Source organism: Trichomycterus rosablanca, chromosome 8, assembly GCF_030014385.1.
Source record: "Trichomycterus rosablanca isolate fTriRos1 chromosome 8, fTriRos1.hap1, whole genome shotgun sequence".
NCBI classification, from domain to species: domain Eukaryota; kingdom Metazoa; phylum Chordata; class Actinopteri; order Siluriformes; family Trichomycteridae; genus Trichomycterus; species Trichomycterus rosablanca.
This window is the reverse complement of record NC_085995.1, coordinates 9,906,445-9,925,594: the sequence shown is the minus strand read 5'-3', so window position 1 is coordinate 9,925,594 and position 19,150 is coordinate 9,906,445. Positions and strand designations below refer to the sequence as shown.

The 19,150-nt window shown below is 41.0% G+C and overlaps 1 protein-coding gene across 2 annotated transcripts in view; it reads left to right on the top strand.

The window, feature by feature from the left end:
• Window positions 1-19,150, top strand: part of dlg3 (discs, large homolog 3 (Drosophila)) — a 164,610-nt gene that overhangs the window by 5,659 nt on the left and 139,801 nt on the right. The window contains exons 3-4 of one of the 2 annotated variants that reach the window (XM_063000488.1): window positions 9,568-9,653; window positions 16,188-16,298. In XM_063000488.1, coding sequence (XP_062856558.1) covers window positions 9,568-9,653; window positions 16,188-16,298 — 197 coding nt within the window. The remainder of the gene's footprint in view (window positions 1-9,567; window positions 9,654-16,187; window positions 16,299-19,150) is intronic. The other variant, XM_063000491.1, reaches the window with a different exon arrangement.

The window sequence follows — 19,150 nt, the reverse complement described above, 5'->3', positions numbered from 1 at the left end:
CATACTAACCGCTCTCGCTTACTGCTTTTGTGTACTGTTCACTATGGAAGTATGCGATTTCGGACGCAGCTGTGGTCTCCCTGTGTCTGCGAGAGTGATATTGCCCTAAGTGTGAGTGTGTATGTGGGGGGTGTTTTACCCAAGTTTTTATTTTATACAAGGACTGATAATTCCCATTTAAATCATGTATTAAGAAAGCACAAACACAAGAATTTTAGTGCAAAGCTGAGTGGAAAGGATTACACTTAGGTTCTGGATTGTTAGAGGAATGTGCATGCCTGACATGTACTGTAGACTTCAGTGTTTCATTCACATTTCTCACAGGCTGGGAGTATGATTTTTTTCTGCAGAGCATACTTAACTCTGGGGGAGAGGTCAGACTGTCTCACAGGTATAAACGAGAACAGAGTCGCGGAAAGCTGGGCTGCTAAAAACATGTGTCTTTAATCAGAGCAAGCTCTGGTCTGGTACTAATGTCAGGAATGAAAATAGGAGCATAATTTCCTCACTTGAGTGATTTCTCTGTGTTATACACAGAGCAGTGCTTGCAGTAGAGGAAGCGCTGCTTATGATGTCTGCAGTCTGTTTTTCATTCTTGACCTCTGCTTGTGGTTTTATGGACAGTTTTAGTGTCCTGAATGTTAAATGTTAAATGCTAAATGTTTTAGACTTAATTGCCTAGGTCTAAATTCATGCGTTGGTGTGGCTACCATATTTTGGTGTAGCATCGTAGCCTCAAACTTAGTAAACAGTATGCAAATGTAGGCTTCATAAAGCTTCAGATCCATTGCAAACACCAACAAACAAAGCACAGAGGGTTTAGTTTAAAGATATGCCAGTACTCACGAGATTTCTATTCCTTTGGTCAGGTAAAGCCAATCATTTCTGTGTCTGGGCATCTGGAACGAAGTCAAAAGATGTTATGTGAGTAAAGTTGAGAAAGATCAACTGGGGTTATTGGTTGGTGCAGGACTAAATCATGCTATCAGCTGGTTGGGCGTCTACACAGAAATGGTTGGCTTTGTTGATATGTGTGTGTGTGTGTGGGGGGGGGGGGGGGGGTGGACAAACAGCTTTGCCATTGAGAGATTGAAGGAACAGTGGTAAACGAGCGACAGGGTCATGGGCGGCCAAGGCTCATTGATGCACGTGGGGAGCGAAGGCTGGCCCGTTTGGTCTGATCCAACAGACGAGCTACTGTAGCTCAGATTGCTGAAGAAGTTAATGCTGGTTCTGATAGAAAGGTGTCAGAATACAAAGTGCATCACAGGTTGTTGTGCGTGGGGCTGCATAGCCGCAGACCAGTCAGGGTGCCCATGCTGACCCAACAGTGGACACGTGAGCATCAGAACTGGACCACGGAGCAATGGAAGAAGGTGGCCTGGTCTGATGTATCACATGGGAACCTGTGGAACACATGGCACCAGGATGCACTATGGGAAGAAGGCAAGCCAGTGGAGGCAGTGTGATGCTTTGGGCAATGTCCTGCTAGGAAACCTTGGGTCCTGCCATCCATGTGGATGTCTTTGACGCGTACCACCTACCTAAACATCGTTGCAGACCATGTCCATGACCATGGAAACGGTATTCCCTGATGGCTGTGGCCTCTTTCAGCAGGATAATGCGCCCTGCCACAAAGCAAAAATGAAGTTTGAGGTGTTGACTTGGCCTCCAAATTCCCCAGATCTCAGTCCAATCGAGCATCTGTGGGATGTGCTGGACAAACAAGTCCAATCCATGGAGGCCCCCACATCACAACTTACAGGAGTTAAAGGATCTGCTGCTAACATCTTGGTGCCAGATACCTCAGCACACCTTCAGGGGTCTAGTGGAGTCCGTGCCTTGATGGGTCACGGCTGTTTTGGCAGCAAAAGGGGGGACCAACACAATATTAGGAAGGTGGTTATAATGTATGCTTGAGAATTGTGTATTATATTACTTGTACAGGCATTACAGAAGCTCACAGAGGTCTTTACCAAGGCACTGCTCTGTGGGAGGCAGGGGGAGAGAAGCTGGGATGCTTGATTGGATGTTTGCGTGATTGCACAATCTTGAACAAAAGTCTCCCCAACAGCAGACTCTTCCCTTTCTTCCAGAGCACACAAAAGCCCAGGGGAACATGCAGTTCTCACAATACATGTTCTATGGCGACCTCTGTCAGTGAATCACTGATTCGTAGTGCATGAAAGGGAATCACCCAGTTAAATTGTGAGGTTATGTAACCAAATTAGAACATTTTAGAAATGTAGAAAACACAACTGTGCTGTACGAGCCAAGCATTTGGGAGGAAAGGTTGAACTGAAATTTTACGTGTGTGTGGGGGCTCACATATAGCATTGTGTAAATCTCTGTATGTGATATGGCTTTGTTTGAGTTCAGTTTGGGAATTGAAAATGACTATATTGAGTGAAAAGGGGGATGGTTGGATGGTGTTACAGTCAGGGTTCTGTCATAAAACCCAGCAAACTATATAGACCTTACTTTGTACACATACAAAGATTTTATAAGCTCCACTTTGTAGTTCTACAATTACTGACTGTAGTCCATCTGTTTTTCTACATCCTTTTTTAACCTTATACTCTGTTCTTCAATGTTCATGACCACCACAGAGCAGGTATTATTTGGGTGGTGGATCATTCTCAGTACTGCAGTGACAATGACATGGTGGTGGTGTGTTAGTGTGTGTTGTGCTGCTATGAGTGGATCAGACACAGCAGCGCTGCTGGAGTTTTTTAGATACAGTGTCCACTCACTGTCCACTCTATTAGACACTCCTACCTAGTTGGTCCACCTTGTAGATGTAAAGTCAGAGACGATCGCTCATTTATTGCTGCTGTTTGAGTTGGTCATCTTCTAGACCTTCATCAGTGGTCACAGGACGCTGCCCACAGGCGCTGTTGGCTGGATATATTTTTGGTTGGTGGACTATTCTCAGTCCAGCAGTGACAGTGAGGTGTTTAAAAACTCCAGCAGTGCTGCTGTGGTAAAAGGAGGTTAAAAAAGTAGGTAGAAACAGATCGTCTACAGTCAGCAATTGTAGAACTACAAAGTAAGTGGAGCTGATAAAATGGACAGTGTGTGTAGAAACAAGGAGGTGGTTTTAATGTTATGGCTGATCTGTGTATAGATATATCATACTAAACGTGGTAAGACAAACCAAACTATTGCCTATTAACAATGGCTTCTCTTGAATTTTATTGCATGCAATATAACTTACATTTGTCTTCACTGTAACTACTGGGTGCAGCCCAAGTCTTTTAAAACAGACACACACCATTGTTCTTCTTCAACCAAACTTTACAGACTGCTCAGACATGAAAATCCAATCCATAAAGATCCCTCTCAACTGTTCCAGTGCTAAATTTGCTTTCAATGGGAGTTTAGAACTCAGTTTTAAGTGTTCTGTGATCTGTGTTTGTGTCGTGTCAGCTTGTATGGACTACCACAATGTAAATGAGTTAGTTATTTTTAAGTTATAATAATCTTCTCTGTTGCGTACATGTTGGAGCTCACATCTGTCACCATCATACTGAACATAATGTAATGGATTGGTGTGGTAAGTAATGAGACAGTGTTAATGGAAATGAGTGGGCTAAGATAGGGTTGCCAGATGGATTGTTTTTTGTTCATAGAACTGGAGTACTTCTAATCTCACAACATTTTCTGTCCATGGGTTGGAAGTGGAATTATTTTTAACAGAATACAGAATTACGAGGGTTCTTCAAAAGTTTCCACACAAATTTTTTTAATGAATTTCTAGAGTTTTTGGTTAAGTGTGTAGCCACTGATGCACCGCTGCTTTCACATCATCATCACATGAAAATCTTCTTCCCCCTAAAGCTTCTTTGAGCGGTTAAAAAAGATGGAAACCAGATGGCGCTAAATCTGGACTATAATCTCTCTCTCTCCAATTACTACTTCTCCCACCCTCACTGTTTCCAATCAAAATATAAAAGTTGGAAAACTTGAGGGGATTGAGGGGAGCGAACTGATACACGTCCCCTCCAATACGTGTGCAGTAGCTGACTGCATTTTTTCAGCTTCACCAGCCGAGTTCATATGCGAATCAGCCCTGTGCACAGAGAGTCACACCCTGATCAGCATTATTCCTCTACTTTGTGCAGATGCCATCAACCAGCCAGCAGAGGTCGTCATTGCATCAGTTATAAGGTCCCTCTTCAGCTCCCTAACCCTGTATGAACAACAGCCAAACGTTGTTCATATAGCCACCCAGCCCGATGGCAGAGCTGAGATTCGATACGATGTATTCGAAATCCCAGCACTGGTGTGCTAGCATATTTTACCACGGCACCACCTGAGTGGCTTTTTAAAAGTGCGGAAACTTGATCCCTCATATTTTCTGTACTTTTAATAAGATTACATAATTGTATATCTACCCTGTTCTACAACCCCAAATCAGAAAAAGTTGGGACAGCATGGACAATGCAAATAATAAATAAACACAGAGTTTCTTACATTTACTTTGAATTTTATTTCATTGCAGACAGAATAAATCTGAGATATTTCATGTTTTGTCTGATCAACTTCATTTCATTTATTAATAAACATCCATTCCTGCATTTCAGACCTGCAACACATTCCAAACAAAACAAAAAAACATGTGGTTTTGCATTGTCTTGTTGAAAAATGCATGGATGTCTCTGGAAAAGATGACGTCTTGAAGGCAGCATATGTTGCTCTAAGATCTCAATGTACTTTTCTGCATTAATGCTGCCATCACAGAAGTGTAAATTACCTTTGACAAGGGTTCAGCTTAAACTTGCGCCCTTGGCCTTTACGCACTGAAATTCCTCCCGATTCCTTGAATGGTTTAATGATATTATGCACTGTAGAGGGAGAAATATGCAAATCCCTCCCAATCTTTCTTTGAGGTACATTGTTTTTAACATTTCAATCATTTTCTCACGCCTGTGTTGACAAACTGGAGATCCTCTGATCATCTTTGCTCATCAAAGACTCAGCCTTTCCTGGATGCTGCTTTTGTACCAAACCATGATTACAATCACCTGTTGACATCGTTTTTTCACCTCATTACAAGCCCTAAATTGTCCCTGTCCCAACTTTTTCTGATTTGGGGTTGTATTTATTAAGTACTTACAGTATTCTTATAATATTTTAAGTCTGGGTCGGTGTTTTTAAAAAAAGTTTTCTATTCACAGAAACGTAAAAAATATGCAAAATGACATGCTGGCCATGTGCAGGTGTCCAGAATATGGTGTACCATTTTTAAGTTTCATAACCTCGAGTGGAACAAATTACAAATAGCTTTTCTATTTTTGCACTACATAGGAAACATGTCGGCTTTTACACTTTATTCAGTGAACTATGTAGCCAATAAGTAGAGATGGAAGGATCAATCGGCTATGTATCGAAATCGGCTGATTTTTAATCAAAATATGCAATCGGTGATCGGTCGATATTTCCTAAATTCAGCAGATCCGATCGCGTGATATATAAAGATCACCTCCATGTTAAGCTTAACAGCTCAGGGGATTGATCCAGACTTTGAGCTACAAAGCACCATTCGTCAACCATCGCATTTCACAACCTAAAATAACATAATTAACGTTGTGCATAATACATACGATGCAATTTTGCTGATTGAAATATTTACTTTAAAAAGATGATTCAACCCGGTCACATCTGAGTCGATTCTATGAGCACATTATATAAATTCGTGGTTCACTTTGGTAAATCGTAAGCGGTTCTAGCTTTTGATGTAGATGAGAACAGAAAACGTTACAGAGCCAATCAGAGGCAAAAGTTTATTAAATACTAAATTCATTAGTTCAGGATCATCTGCTCTGACTGACAGAAAACTTTTAGCTCCACAGGCAGAACGAGTCTGACTCGGTTACCGCTCTGTGGTAATAGCAGATTATTTAAGCTTTTTAATTGAGCTTTTTAATGTAAGAGAGTCACACAAAATGTTCTGTAGTAGCTGGTGTTTATTTAAAACCATGACATTAATTAATAACAGTAAACACGGAGAGATAACTGAGAAGATAAACTTACGTTTCGCATAAAATGAACCGACCCCTGAATCACTTATATCGATACTGTGAACAGAGCGTCTCTCTTAAAGACACACACGCCGTTGCTTTTGTGACCGGTTTATCTTCACAGTTAGACCTATTTTTAAGGTTTTTTCAGACTGAACTGGATAACATTAAACCTGCGTGTGTGAGTGTGTGGTCAGTTAGACTAATGAAATATGTCTCCTGTGGGTGAAAAAATTAATTGCTTTAGTTTTTGAAGTAACATATCCCCCCCACGGTTGGAATCGACTATCGACCAAAACAGGAGATCGCCCTGAAAGGAGATCGGAGATCGAAATCGGTGCCAAAAACCCCGATCGGTACATCTCTACCAATATGTACTAATTTAGAAATGGCCCTATTGTCTGGCATCACATTTTCATCAGAGTAGCTGTTTTGGTTGTGTTCTAAACTAAACCATTCAGATTTAGGTAAGTGTACATCTTAGTGTACATAAGCCAGACTGCCAAGTTTAATAATCAAGAGCTAATTCTTTTTAGTTCAGTTTTTTCTGTATTCATACTACAATACCTCATTGGCATTTTTCATATTTATTAGCTGTAATTAGTGGAATAAAAAAGAAAGATGAGTTTTACCTATGAATTTACCTATGTAAGTGTGAACTAGGCCTTGAATATTTCATATTTTATAAAGCTAAATGTTTTATAATCATGCTAACTGACTTGAGCCAGACTAACTTTCGTTTCAGTTTATTTTATTCACTTCATTTTTTTCTGGTTCTATTTATCTTTTTCTTTTTCTCTGGTCAGCTGGGCAACTACCACCCACACAGTGTTCTCCTCCCACTCATACAGACTCACAGAGACACAGATGAGTCACATTCTTTCCCCAATTCTTTTAATGTCTCCACCGTTGCACCTCTGGGGGACACTAGCGCCGGCCCTTTCACCAGCTTGAGCACAAATTAACCCATGTGTTTAACAAACTGCCACTCAGAAATCTTAAAATTCTGTTAAAATGCATACAAAAGGACATTTCAGGGCAGTACATAAATGTATCCATCATTTGTATCTTACAGTTTTGTAATGGCTTTAGATCAGAAGACTGGATGACCATGGTCTGTACTTGACTCTGGGGAATTGTCGGATTGCTCTGTGAATTTGTGAATGTTGTAAATGATGGTCATTCTGAAGGATTCAACCACAACCCAGTTTTAGCCTCTTGGCATGGGCAGTCAGAATGCCATTTAAAATATTCTGGTACTTCATTAAGTCTATGCTGCTATGCTAACCAGTCACTGTTCCAGTAGCATCTGGTGACCTCAGGGGCTTTCAGAAAAGACAATGCTTTTAGTTCTAATTGTGGTGTACGTTTGAGACTTGATTGCCCCAAAATGTGACCAATAGGGTGGAGGTCACAGCTTTGTGCTGGACACTGTTGTTCGCAGCAAACCAAACTCACCAAGCCCTGTTGTTATAGACTTTGCGTCGTGCACTGTATGCATTAGACCGTAAACATCAGATCATTTTGACTGTATGGCATGTGATGTGTCACACATACCTGGTGTTAAACATCATGTCATACATGGTATGGACAAACACATTAGTGTGGGATGCGCCTGGGAACAAATTAACCTAATTATGTATGACACACAATGTACACAAATGTGATTAGTTAACCAACTGTGTTAACAGTTTAGCTGTTAGTTTGAATGTGTGTGACCTATAGTAATGCCAGTGATGATTGTACGCTTGAGGAATGTTCTGTGTACTTAGCTGTGCTATCAGCAGTGAATCACATTAACAGCCTGTCTGTTAGTGAGTGTGACTGCTGCTACTCTCTAAACTTATTATGAGTGGAAATAAATGGACGGAGCTGCTGGAAATTATTTATAGAGCTTTATAATGGCAAACCTGATGCTCAAGTTATGCCAAAAGCTGACCCTTGTTCTATCCTGTCATTTAATAAATGTTTACTGATGAAACAACATGACAGTTTGTGGTAGTTTTAGAGATGCTTCATGTTATGGCCAGGGATTTATTACTTTTTCGGCTAATGGTTGTTACTCATAGTACACATGTGAATGCAGCCAGTGATGTAAACAAGGGCCAAAGTATTATAGCTAGAAGACTGTGCTCATGGGCCGCCTAATTACCTTCCAAAAGTAGTCTGTGGAGAGATAAGCTACAAATGCTGACAGGGTGTTGGACAGTAAAGATTAAGTCATTGACGCCAAAGACAATGAAGGCTATTGTGTCCATTGTCCAAGAATACAATTGGGTAAAGTAAAATTTTTGAGTTTTCTTTTAATTTACCAACACATACCTTGATGATATCAGCTTTTATATCCATATAACTCAGAGCTTATATGGTTGTATTCATTATAGATGTGTGTTGTTGTTTCTTTTTTGATTCAGTGTCATCTATGGCAGCAGTCCCCAACCTTTTTAGCACCACGGACCTGTTTCATATCAGATATAATTTCACGGACCGGCGGGGTGGGAGGATTTTAAAATACTGGGCCGCACAGAAAGAATAAATAATTAGAGATCGCTACAAGAGCAACTACATTTCCAAAACTCTTTGGGTGTTATTGTCTCTTATCACCACTAGATGGGAGCAGCGTCTTGTTGCAGCATAAAAAGCTTAGGACTCACACTGATTTTTAATTCTATAGTTATTCAATTCCTCCCGCCCCACCGGTCTGTGAAATTATGTCTTTTATGAAACTGGTCCATGGTGCAAAAAAAGTTTGGGGACCACTGATCTAGGGGATCAAATGTCAAAAACATTTAATGTTGGTTAACATGCTTATTATATGTGCACAGAGATTTCATCAGAACTTTGAATCTTGTAATAATATTTTGGACTGTAGATGGCACAGTAGGTAAATTTATCTGCCATTATACATGGATAAACATTGTTTTGTAGCTGTTGAACTATGTTCCTATTTTATTTATGCATTTTTCTCCCATTTTTCTCCCAATTTAGTGGAGTCAATTTGTCCTCCACTGCTGGGGGATCCCTTCTCCGACCCGTGCGCAACCCTTAGCGGAACCCTTTTTCACCTATGCACTCTGCACAGGCACCTCTCTATCTGCCAATCAGGGTCCCTACACAGCGTTTGAAGACCCCACCCACATAGTCCGGTCATCCCACTTTAGCAGAACCAATTATGCCATAGATGGCACACAGCCGACTGGTGGCAACGCCGAGTTGCGAACCGAGGAGTTCAGAATCTTGGTGCTGGTGTGCTAGCGGAATATCCCGCTGCGCCACCTGGGTGCCCAAAATTGCAAATTTGTACCTACTTTGCTACTAAACAACATATATTAATTCTCCTTTTTATACCCAATCATGAAAACAATGCCTGTTGACGCTTAGCATTTATGTGAAAACAATAAATCTTCTGCTGTTTTCACATAAATACGTATAAAACACAATTAGCGGATCACTGCTGTCTGTTTTATTAGCAATCCCGCTACTGTCTCAGCTTTTTTCTCAACTGTAACTATGGATACTGTTTTTCTACTATTATTTTTTTTAGACATTCAAGAATGCTATGAGGTGACCTTGCAGCTAAATGCAAACGAACATAAAAGTAAAGAAAACGGCCCTAAGGACACATGGAAGGTAAGAGGCTTACAGAACATGAAAGGACACAAAATGAACCTTCCAAATTATTTGTAGGCTCACATAATTAATGCAGTTTTACCAGCAGACACCAGTTCACTTTGCTTTTGTGTTTCCTGTTCATAAAAGAAATAGGCAAACTGTGGACTCTAATGGCTCAAAAAAGAGAAGGATGAATTTAATAAAGCAAAAATAAATGTGAAACTAGATAAAGGGAGAGAAAAATCAAAGGGAGTTATACTGTAATGCAGTAATTATTTCTACAAGGGACTGTGTTGATAGCATCTCATCAGCGGCAAGATAACAATGTAACCAAGATCTTCAAATTAGGTGTCCAATCACATGGTCAAAAATATTTTGGCACAAACTACTGTTTTCAAAGCCAGCTTCTGGGGACCCCTAGTGGTGCCCAAGGAGGGGGTGACTTGACTGACACACACCGGCGACCTCTGTGCTCCTCCACCGCTGTTCGAGCATCCTGGGCAACCAGGTTCCTTTCACAGCTCCACCCCTTTGTTAAATCCGGTCCTTTCCAATGCTAACAGACTGGAGGCCAGTGTTGACTGCTGCAGGGAGCCCAGCCGACCGGTAGCAGAGCCGAGACTCGAACCTGGGAGTTCAGAATCTTGGCACTGGTGTGCTAGCGACTTATCACACTGCGCCACCTGTAAACAAATAGTAAAATAGGACTCGAATAGGTAGTAATTTAGGAAGTATTATAAGCGATTTATAAAATAAATGGTCAAATCTTGCAAATGCTGTTTGTATTGTATTTTTTGTGCATTTTTCTCTCATATAATTTAATGTTACCCTGTGCACATATCAGTAATAGAATAGAATGCCTTTATTCGTCATATATACATATACACGTGTACAGTACAATTAAATGCTTTTTCCCCATATCCCAGCTTGTTTGGATGCTGGGGTCAGAGCGCAGAGTCAGCCATCGTACAACGTCCTTGGTGCACTGAGGGTTAAAGGCCTTACTAAAGAGCCAGGATTTGAACCCACAAGCTTTGGATTGATAGCCCAGAGCTCAACCCAGTAAGCTCCCACTGTCCTAATAATGATAAATATGTGAGCTTAATAGTGAATCAGTATTCAACACTGAAATGATTGCAGCTGGACCTTTTTTGTGCCTAAAGCTATGCCAACAATCCAAAAAAAACCCATGTAATTATTAGGGATGTAATGATTCACCACAAGACAATTAATAACCGATTCAAAAATTCCACAATTCAAATCGATATTCACTTTAAACAGCAGAGGGCACTGGCGCTGTACACGTTGCCTGGTTGACGTCACTGCCGCTATACGCCTAGTTGCCAAATTCGGGGGTTTTCAGCCAAATTGGGCTTAAATCAAAATTGTTTTGCATAGTTTGTACCTACCTCAAAAATACAAGGGCATTCATTATTTAGATAAATAAATAAAAGATAATCACAAATACAGTATTTTCTTTTCTTTTTTTAAGAGAAATAATAAAAGGAAACTTTGTCATCATTTGTCTTCAATTTCAGTTTTTGAAAAAATTGTGTAGTGAACCCAGTATCGTGACCCGCATCACATCGTGGGTAAAATACAGTGTGGCGCATGAAAAACCGAACCGTCTCGCGTACGTCGGCGTAGGTTTCTTAGCCCGTACATGAAACGAAAGATCTGCAAATACAAAAATCTGTACTTACTGGTTAGAGGGGGTACTGGAAATGATTTCCTTGTGTTGTGCGTCAATACACTTTTCCGCGATCGCGACGGCGCCCGCCTGTATAATAGCTCGAGCCAGCTGATCAGAGACGGTTCTGTTTTTTGTGTGCCACCCTGTATATCGTTACATCGCTAGTCATTATAAATGTATGACTGACTTTGTAATGGTAGTTTTTTTTTATTTCACAAAGGTTACCCACTACAGCATTAAGAATTTATTGCTGTAATGAACTGATTGAGAAGCAGATTTAAACAGATTGAGAAGCACAAGTTCCACATTTTACTGTTTCCAAAAGCAGCAGCACTGTGCGACAAGATCTTCTCTTCCTTAAACATACTGCAGGGGTCACTGACTCACTGTGTTATCAGTGCTGAAGAACGTTCCAGGCCCAGCAGAAATGCAAAGCTTCAATGTGGAGAGCTACCGGCTGTCGAGTGAAAGCTAGCAGACATGCAGGGGAGGGCTGGAGCTGAAAGAGAATCCAGCGCAGTTTCATTAGCATTCACCACACATTCCCACCTGAGTGGAGGAGAGTTAAATGAAATGAGTCTGCAAATTCAGTGAATTTGTGCACAGGCTAGATGTAAGAAAAAGACATCAGCAGCTCTTCTGACTGACTAAAGCGCCATTATGAGCCCACCGATGTAATCACTTGCAATTCATCTGATTATTTTATGTATGCAGCCAGAATGAATAGGACTAAGATTTTAGGTAGAGACGCACCGATCCCGATTTAATTTTTTTATATCACAGCTATCGGGATCAGTGATTTCCGTTACTGATGGGCTTAACAGCGACCGATACTTCACATGTTTTGGTGTTATGCAACAAGTTATGTAAAATGGCACAGGCGTGATAATGCCAGGTGTTAACACAATTTGTTGCTGATGTTTATGTGTGAAATCAGTTCAAACCACACTCATTAAGCATAAAATACAGCAGTGGATCAAATGAGAAAATAAACCGATGAGGCATAACATTATGACCACTGACAGGTGAAGTGAATAACACTGATTATCTCTTCATCACAGCACCTGTTAGTGGGTGGGATATATTAGGCACCAAGTGAACATTTTATCCTCAAAGTTGATGTTAGAAGCAGAAAAAAGCATAAGGATTTGAGCGAGTCTGACAAGGGCCAAATTGTGATGGCTAGACGACTGGGTCAGAGCATCTCCAAAACTGCAGCTCTTGTGGGGTGTTCCCGGTCTGCAGTGGTCAGTATCTATTAAAAGTGGTCCAAGGAAGGAACAGTGGTAAACCGGCGACAGGGTCATGGGCACATGGGGAGTGAAAGCTGGCCCGTGTGGTCTGATCCAACAGAAGAGCTACTGTAGCTCAAACTGCTGAAGAAGTTAATGCTGGTTTTGATAGAAAGGTGTCAGAATACCAGAGCAGTCAGGGTGCCCATGCTAACCCTTGTCTATTGCCGAAAGCGCCAACAATGAGCACGTGAGCATCAGAACTAGACCACAGAGCAGCAATGGAAGAAGGTGGCCTGGTCTGATGAATCACGCTTTATTTTACATCACGTGGATGGCCGGGTGCGTGTGCGTCGCTTACCTGGGGAACACATGGCACCAGGATGCTCTATGGGAAGAAGGCAAGCCGGCGGAGGAAGTGTGATGCTTTGGGCAATGTTCTGCTGGGAAACCTTGGGTCCCACTATCCATGTGGATGTTACTTTGACACGTACCACCTACCTAAAGCCCTGCCACAAAGCAAAAATGGTTCAGGAATGGTTTGAGGAGCACAACAATGAGCTTGAGGTGTTGACTTGGCCTCTAAATTCCCCAGATCTCAAACCAATCGAGCATCTGTGGGATGTTCTGGACAAACAAGTCTGATCCATGGAGGCCCCACATCACAACTTATAGAAGTTAAAGGATCTGCTGCTAACATCTTGGTGCCAGATACCTCAGCACACCTTCAGGGGTCTAGTGGAGTTCATGCCTCGACAGTTGCAGGGCTGTTTTGGCAGCAAAAGGGTGACCATCACAATATTAGGAAGGTAGTCATAATGTTATGCCTGATCAAAATAGCTTTTGTGCTGCTGTGCCGTTATTTCCTGTGGAGTGTGCTGGTGCACAAAGCTTAACCCTTTGATGCACAAGCTAAGCAAACCCCTTCTAATGCACAACATGGGTCAAAAATGACCCATATTCATCCATTCAAGAATATTTTCATATGCACATTTGTCAGTTATTCATGTATTTGCTGTCTTAGCTAATAAAAGCTATCTACAGGTCCTTCTCAAAAAATTAGCATATTGTGATAAAGTTCATTATTTTCCATAATGTAATGATAAGAATTAAACTTTCATATATTTTAGATTCATTGCACACCAACTGAAATATTTCAGGTCTTTTATTGTTTTATTACTGATGATTTTGGCATACAGCTCATGAAAACCCAAAATTCCTATCTCAAAAAATTAGCATATCATGAAAAGGTTCTCTAAACGAGCTATTAACCTAATCATCTGAATCAACGAATTAACTCTAAACACCTGCAAAAGATTCCTGAGGCTTTTAAAAACTCCCAGCCTGGTTCATTACTCAAAACTGCAATCATGGGTAAGACTGCCGACCTGACTGCTGTCCAGAAGGCCATCATTGACACCCTCAAGCAAGAGGGTAAGACACAGAAAGAAATTTCTGAACGAATAGGCTGTTCCCAGAGTGCTGTATCAAGGCACCTCAGTGGGAAGTCTGTGGGAAGGAAAAAGTGTGGCAGAAAACGCTGCACAACGAGAAGAGGTGACCGGACCCTGAGGAAGATTGTGGAGAAGGGCCGATTCCAGACCTTGGGGGACCTGCGGAAGCAGTGGACTGAGTCTGGAGTAGAAACATCCAGAGCCACCGTGCACAGGCGTGTGCAGGAAATGGGCTACAGGTGCCGCATTCCCCAGGTCAAGCCACTTTTGAACCAGAGAAGCAGCACTGGACTGTTGCTCAGTGGTCCAAAGTACTGTTTTCGGATGAAAGCAAATTTTGCATGTCATTCGGAAATCAAGGTGCCAGAGTCTGGAGGAAGACTGGGGAGAAGGAAATGCCAAAATGCCTGAAGTCCAGTGTCAAGTACCCACAGTCAGTGATGGTCTGGGGTGCCATGTCAGCTGCTGGTGTTGGTCCACTGTGTTTTATCAAGGGCAGGGTCAATGCAGCTAGCTATCAGGAGATTTTGGAGTACTTCATGCTTCCATCTGCTGAAAAGCTTTATGGAGATGAAGATTTCATTTTTCAGCACGACCTGGCACCTGCTCACAGTGCCAAAACCACTGGTGAATGGTTTACTGACCATGGTATTACTGTGCTCAATTGGCCTGCCAACTCTCCTGACCTGAACCCCATAGAGAATCTGTGGGATATTGTGAAGAGAAAGTTGAGAGACACAAGACCCAACACTCTGGATGAGCTTAAGGCCGCTATCGAAGCATCCTGGGCCTCCATAACACCTCAGCAGTGCCACAGGCTGATTGCCTCCATGCCACGCCGCATTGAAGCAGTCATTTCTGCAAAAATTATTGAGTGCATAACTGAACATAATTATTTGAAGGTTGACTTTTTTTGTATTAAAAACACTTTTCTTTTATTGGTCGGATGAAATATGCTAATTTTTTGAGATAGGAATTTTGGGTTTTCATGAGCTGTATGCCAAAATCATCAGTATTAAAACAATAAAAGACCTGAAATATTTCAGTTGGTGTGCAATGAATCTAAAATATATGAAAGTTTAATTTTTATCATTACATTATGGAAAATAATGAACTTTATCACAATATGCAAATTTTTTGAGAAGGACCTGTATACTAGAATATGTAAACAGCTAGCAAGCAAATAGTATTGGACATATTCAAGATTCAAGAGCCTAATCTTTGGTTGTCTTTCAAAAATTCATTAAATATGTTTTTGACTACAAACACTTACAAATGTCAGTAGTTTCTGTCAAACTCCGTAGTAAATACATAAGGGTCATTTTTGACCCATGTTGTGCATTAGAATGGTAGTGATACAAAAATTATTTTTATTAAAAAAGCAAAAAATATAAAACTGAAATAAGGATTTGTGATGATCAAAAACAAGTTAATTGAAAAATTCATGAAAGCTTGAATGACGAAATTAATTTATTGCAAAGATATAGAAAATAAAAACTCATTTGGGTCACTTTTGACCCAGGTTGTGCATCAAAGGGTGCCTTATAGTACTAAAACCACAAGCAGGGATTTTTTGTGTGGAAAGAACTTATGAGCAGTAATAATTATGAGAGGTTTAGTGTTCCTGTGTCGTTCTTTTAATACATTAAGTCACATTAAGCTTTTTTTTTTACCAATAAGTGTTTTAGACTCTTTTAGAAAAACTGACTCTCACAATTTCTCAGAACCCCAAGCTATAACACAAGTTTAAAAGTGAAACATGAGGAAAATCCAGCTAAACACAGATACTTGCCACACAAATGCAGATTCGTCTCATATTCGCACTTTGATGATGTTTTACCACACCGCTCAAGCCAAGCTCTGAACAAAACGGCAGTCGCACACATGTCAAGTTTAAGGTAAACGTTGAGTTTAAGGGTACAAATTTCTTGACAAATGGTGTTGAGTTTTAAAGATTTTGAGTTTAGGGGACGTCGGGTTACAAGGTATCACTGTAATCTCAATGTTTTTAGATAGATACAAACTTTTTTTTATCTTGTATGCTGTCATGTATTGCTCTTGCTATTATCGGAAATAAGATTATAAACCATTTACATTAAGTTTATATTGATTTATTTTTATTTACATTTTACAATTCATCAATCTGTGTATTTTATTTGTTTATGTGTAACAGAACTGTACAATGGAGGGTGTGTCCAGAGTCCGAGTGACCAGCAGGAGTAGCCCACAGAAGTTGGAGAGAGTGGCTGGGATTGTGAGTCTCTCCCATGTGGAGACACCCAAGGTATGTGGCAACTGGATTTACAGAATGTTTCAGAATTCAGTAGAGGCTTGTACTGATTTGAAATAGTCGTATTTGTCTAAAGAAGAATATTGATTTACTCACTTTCAATATGTTAATAAGGCCGAAGTTTAGAGTTTGGCCTTTTAAAATGTGTAAATTACAAATTTCCTCTTGTTCATATTTGTATTATTTTACCGAGGTCATGTGACATTATTTGTGCATAAGGCTAAATAGTTCATGCTTGACAAACGAAATGGACCAGGGTTGTGGTGGATCTGGATATCACCTATAGTTTAGCCAAAGTAAGGGGCATTTACATTTGTTTTCAAATCAAACTTGGGAGATTATGACTCTCACTGTGTCTCACTGGAGTCTATGAGCCTTATAAATAGCTACCCATTTAGGACTAATATAATCTCATTTTTGTTAGCTGTTGTCGCAAAGTATTCCAGTATTCCAGAGACTTTACGGTGACTGCTTGTATTTATGGTGAAGGTTTAGCATTAGTGAGATTTATCTAATAAATATAAAATTGAGAAAGGACATCCAACATTAAATAGGATTAAATGGTTACTTAACATTATGAATCAATTAAAACTGTAAAATATTTCACCTGTTACTGTCAGGTGTAGTATAGCATGTTGTTTATACACTATATTGCCAAAAGTATTCACTCCATCATTCAATTCATTAAATTCAGATGTTCCAATCACTTCCATGGCCACAGGTGTATAAAACCAAGCACCTAGACATGCAGACTGCTTCTACAAACATTTGTGAAAGAATGGGTCGCTCTCAGGAGCTCAGTGAATTCCAGCGTAGTACCGTGATAGGATGCCACCTGTGCAACAAGTCCAGTAGTGAAATTTCCTCGCTACTAAATATTCCACAGTCAACTGTCAGTGGTATTATAACAAAGTGGAAGTGATTGGGAACGACAGCAACTCAGCCACGAAGTAATAGAACACCTTTGGGATGAATAAAAACGGAGACTGCGAGCCAGGCCTTCTCGTCCAACATCAGTGTCTGACCTCACAAATGCACTTCTGGAAGAATGCTCAAAAATTCCCATAAACACACTCTTAAACCTTGTGGAAAGCCTTCCCAGAAGAGTTGAAGCTGTCACAGCTGCAAAGGTTGGGCCAACATCATATTAAACCATATGGATTAAGAATGGGATGTCACTCAAATTCATATGCGTGTGAAGGCAGCCGAGCGAATACTTTTGGCAATATAGTGTATGTTTATGTCACTACTTCAGGGACCCTTCCACATCCCAAAAACATGCCAGTGCAAAAATGCTTCAGGAATGGTTTAAGGAGCACTACAACAACGAGTTTGAGGTGTTGACTTGGCCTCCAAGTTCCCCAGATCTCAGTCCAATCAAGCATCTGTGGGATGTGCTGAGCAAAGAAGTCCCACAGATGCATGGAGGCCCCACCTTGCAACTTACAGGGGTTAAAGGATCTGCTGCTAACATCCTGGAGCACACCTTCAGGGGTCTAGTGGAGTCCATGCCTCAACGGGTCAGGGCTGTTTTGGCAGCAAAAGGGGGACAAACACACTATTAAGAAGTTGGTCATAATGTTATTCCTGATCGGTGTATATATAGACTAAATAATTTAGCAAAGATATTTCAAATGTCTAAGTATTACATTTTAGAATTCTTAAGGGCCTGCTTTTAAGAAACTGATGCCCTGTTTGCTACAATTTGGTACCAACTGATAATTTTCCATGAATGGAGTGTGATAAATGCCTCTGATTGGCGGCTCTGTTAGACAACCCATCTAAATTAGTAAGCCCCTCAGTCAGGCAAAAAATCCTAACAAAACATCCTGCTATTCATTATGTGAGAGATGTCACGATGTCTGAGATGTCTTCGTTTCTTAGAATGCTCATCTAGGGATCATGGCAGAGTGCCACCCTATCATGGCAGACCTCATTTTCACATGCCTTCCCAATCACAACATGCCCAGAGGCGCATGGCAGCACAATGCCTGCAGGCGCTGGCTTTTGAGCCGAGTGAAGAACTAAGCGAGGGGTGTGGGTGTGACGAGGGGGAGGAAGGTGCGATGGTCTCGGCTTCTGCTTTAGCTGTGTAGTCTCGGCGGATTTTAAAGACATGTCGAGTGTCGTTTTTCTGCATTAAACTGTATGGTATAACACCGGGGACGTTCCAATGACGGCAAGGCTGGGTGATGCTGAGATGAATGTTGTGCCATGTCTCTGCGCGCACGAGGAGGGAGGATGAGGGTATGAGGTGCTGAGGAAGGATGCAGAAAGAGTCGCAAGTAAAGCGGGAGATAGAGAGAGAAAGAGAGAGAGAAATAAAAATAAAGAGAGTGGGGGAGGATAGAAGAAACGAGCCGACTGAGAGGCAAGGGCCGGTGCAGTGCAACGCAGTTAGAGCTGGAACGGACACCCAGAGCTCAGCCTTCTGCAGGTTGCCATGGTTACCACATTCCTCCCTCTGCTTGCATCCCCACAGACTGAGTGCTTAGCTCGCTCACCCTCCCTCTACATTTTCTCATCATTCTTATGGATCTTTATACCTTACTCAGTCACATATGTGCATCGTTAGTCCATAAAAATAACCCCAAACCATGACGGGTGTTGACGTTTTCAGCTAGAAGTGAACTCGATGCTTTAATCCAATTATTTGTGTGCAACAAGTTTCCTTTTTTTAAAATAAATCACTAGGGTTTTTTTGATATGCACATATTTCTTGTCATCTTCACTAGCATGGTGTTGTAGCTCAGTCTTTTCACTCACTTTTTGTTTCCCTTTTGCCACCATTCCCTCCCCCCATTATTATACTGTCACTCAAATGTGCAGTATTTGGTACAGCAGCT